At 36.6% G+C, this 2748-nt stretch overlaps 1 protein-coding gene across 1 annotated transcript; it reads right to left on the bottom strand.

The window, feature by feature from the left end:
* Window positions 1–334: 334 nt before the first annotated feature.
* On the bottom strand, window positions 335–1874 carry LOC110417055 (protein SOB FIVE-LIKE 5-like). The gene is made up of 4 exons (XM_021429240.1): window positions 1117–1874; window positions 950–1021; window positions 781–847; window positions 335–640 (listed from the first exon to the last, which is right to left on the bottom strand). Exons 1-4 carry the CDS (start codon window positions 1501–1503, stop codon window positions 612–614), a joined length of 555 nt encoding a protein of 184 aa, XP_021284915.1. The 5' UTR covers window positions 1504–1874; the 3' UTR covers window positions 335–611.
* Between the last annotated feature and the right edge of the window lie 874 nt (window positions 1875–2748).

Below are 2748 nucleotides of genomic sequence, written 5' to 3'. Positions count from 1 at the left end.
GGCAAAAAATAATAATAATAAGAGAGAGACCAGTCTTTCTGACAGTGTTGAGATTTAAACAGCAAATTTATTTGTGGATACCTCAAGTTCTCAGCATTCAAAATGTTAAGAGTCTTCCACGCAAACAAAGTTGAAAAATATGGTCGGCAGAACATTCTTTCAGCTTATTACTAGTTTTAAATATTACACTCTACAGTAGATAAGCCCGAAGAAATAAATTCTGTGCTAATAAAACCGGATTCTACAGTATGGGGCACCATCAATTACATGGTCTATGCATGATGATGTCAAGAAAAGAAACTGGAGAAAACCTACAATTTTTCACAAGTGAGTATTACTGATAAAATATAAAAATCCATATATATATATATACACCGATGACAGAGAAATTTAATTTATTTCTAATGTACTCAGGTTGTTTCCCACTGCATTGACTGGAACAAATAAAAAGTAGAATTGGAAGAAAAAAAAAACAAGAATTAGAAGGAAGGAACAAGATCCCTTTGATATCTAATGCCTTTTTTTTCTTTCCTTTTTACACATTCCTCCCATTTCTCTCTCAAAAGCAGCTGCAGCAGTAGAGACAAAAGCTGTTACAGTTTACCCTTTTGTCATTCCCAGTTTCTTTCCTGGAAACCACCTGTGCCAAGGGATTAATACACCACAAATTAGGTATATCTAACCATCAAATTTCCCCTTTTAGGCCACAGAAGAATCATATCCTAAATGCCCAAATTTCAGGGAAAAGAATATCTATGACAATTGAAAACAAAGACAAACCTGCATCTTTTGAACCTGCTTTCCCAGATTTCAAGAAACCAAATTTTTTCTGGAATGCTGATGTGCCCTGGAAGAAGCTCACGGTGGCATAGCTAAGTTTCAACTCATGAAAAAATATATAGTATATAATAGTGGAAGGCAAATTGTTCTAAAAGAGGGAGATAAGTACCTTAAACTGTGTACCCGAGAAGCCTTGGGAAAAGTCCAAGACATCCATTGAAGAATCTTTCTTGCAGTTCTTCTGTAAATACACCAAGAACACCCATTACTCTATTTTGCTGCAAATGAACCGACAGGCATAAAGTAAGAATATTGTAGTGTGGGTGTGGAACTTGCCTTGGGGAAGCTTATTACAGGGGAGCTGGCAGTGTCATCAAGATAAGAATGCTGTTGATTGCTACCATGTTCATTGATCTTCTTTTTGTTTTTGCTGCTTTTCTTAGCTAGTTCCAGAGCTGAAGGAGCAGAAGAGAAGCTCCCATTTTTATCAAGGCATTCCTCATAATCTTCGCAATAATGTCTTGGGCCAGAAGATGCATCAGACACCATGGACAAATCCTCCTCCTCATCTTCAACCACGAATCTAGTTCCTTTTCCTCCATAATCCTCATCAAAGTTCGCACCAAAGTTTTGACACCGAGTTTGAGAGTAAGAGGATTGATCTAAGTAGAGAGTCCAACCAGACTCACAACCACTGCCACATTGTGAAGCTGATACATTCATTGTCACACACTATTTCTGCGACCAAACTACAAAATGTGTTCTCTTGACAACCTCCCTTGTGTCTTACAAAGAAAGGAAACGGATTTGCTATGAACGATGAAAAGAAAGTAAGAAACGCTCTCTTTCGCTCTCTATCCTCTTGGATTTGCACATACATGCGAACTCTTGAAACTGCTTCTATATAAACAGAATAGCAAGAGGGTAGAGCGGGATAAGCCCAAACGAATCACACTCAAATCCTAGACTACTTTTGTCCTTTCTTCAATCCTTTCGCCCTCTTGTTTTTTTCTTATGTGAATCAATCAAATTTGCCAGTTGGCTTTGAGAGAGAGTTTGTGCGAAAGTGAGAGAGAGAGAGAGAGGAAACGATAGCAATTGGTAACAGTAGTGATAAGGGAAACGGTTATCAGTTCATGTATAAATGTAGTAATACAGCAGCTTGTACAACCATGGTGCTGTCCTTTCAATAAAAAGTGAATGTATTTTACTGCTCATTTAATAGCTCTACCTTTGTCTTCCTGCATATCGACTTTGATGTTCATATGTAGTCTATGATTAGTTTGGAAGTGAAAAGATGGGCTACAAACAGGGCAATAATATCACTTCAAAAGAACGTATCAAGCTGGCCACTTAAATTGACAATTAAACATATTTAATGTTTTCATTCTTTTACCATTTCCTTTCCCATAACCTACGGAAACTTGATAATTAGGCTCTGACAAAACTTATAATGAGCAAATAATTAATACTCTTTTGCTGTCAGGATTCTCTAAATGGGACCTTTTTTTGTTCTAAACTGCAAAAATAATTCATCTTCACTAACTACAATCGTAAATAATCATCATTTAAAGTAGGAATGAGATTATTGATCACGAAGCAAATAGCGAATGTCAGAAAAAGAAGCGATTACTTGAACTGTTAAACATCTAAGATTCTGATGAAACTAAATAGGCTAAAAGACACCTTTTTGTTCAAAGCTTAAAGAAGAACCTTCAAAATTTCTTTAGCCACACACACCAAATGAGAAAAGGACATACATACATACATATATACATGTCCCTTTGCTGAGTTGTCGGAGACTCATTATGGTAGTAACCGGGACATTGTTGTAAACTGATTTCCCTTTTCTCTCTTTACAACAGATTATTTATCTATGCATATTATAATTTCCTGTGCCACCGTTGGAATCTAAAGTTAGAAGTTGGAATGCATTAAATGGTGGGGTCCTGAGTGACCCCATAACTG

Source organism: Theobroma umbraticum, unplaced genomic scaffold (genome assembly GCF_002168275.2).
Source record: "Theobroma umbraticum cultivar Fairchild unplaced genomic scaffold, ASM216827v3 scaffold_51.0, whole genome shotgun sequence".
Lineage (NCBI taxonomy): Eukaryota > Viridiplantae > Streptophyta > Magnoliopsida > Malvales > Malvaceae > Theobroma > Theobroma umbraticum.
This window is presented reverse-complemented; position numbering and strand designations above follow the sequence as displayed.

Bases quoted from the DNA above. Each gene is read 5' to 3' on its own strand.
- LOC110417055 (XM_021429240.1), bottom strand. From the start codon at position 1,503: ATGAATGTATCAGCTTCACAATGTGGCAGTGGTTGTGAGTCTGGTTGG. The intron at 1,022-1,116 runs GCAAGTTCCACA...GTGTATTTACAG, and splicing joins CTGTAATAAGCTTCCCCAAG to AAGAACTGCAAGAAAGATTC. The intron at 641-780 runs GTTTGTCTTTGT...CCCTTGGCACAG, and splicing joins AGCAGGTTCAAAAGATGCAG to GTGGTTTCCAGGAAAGAAAC.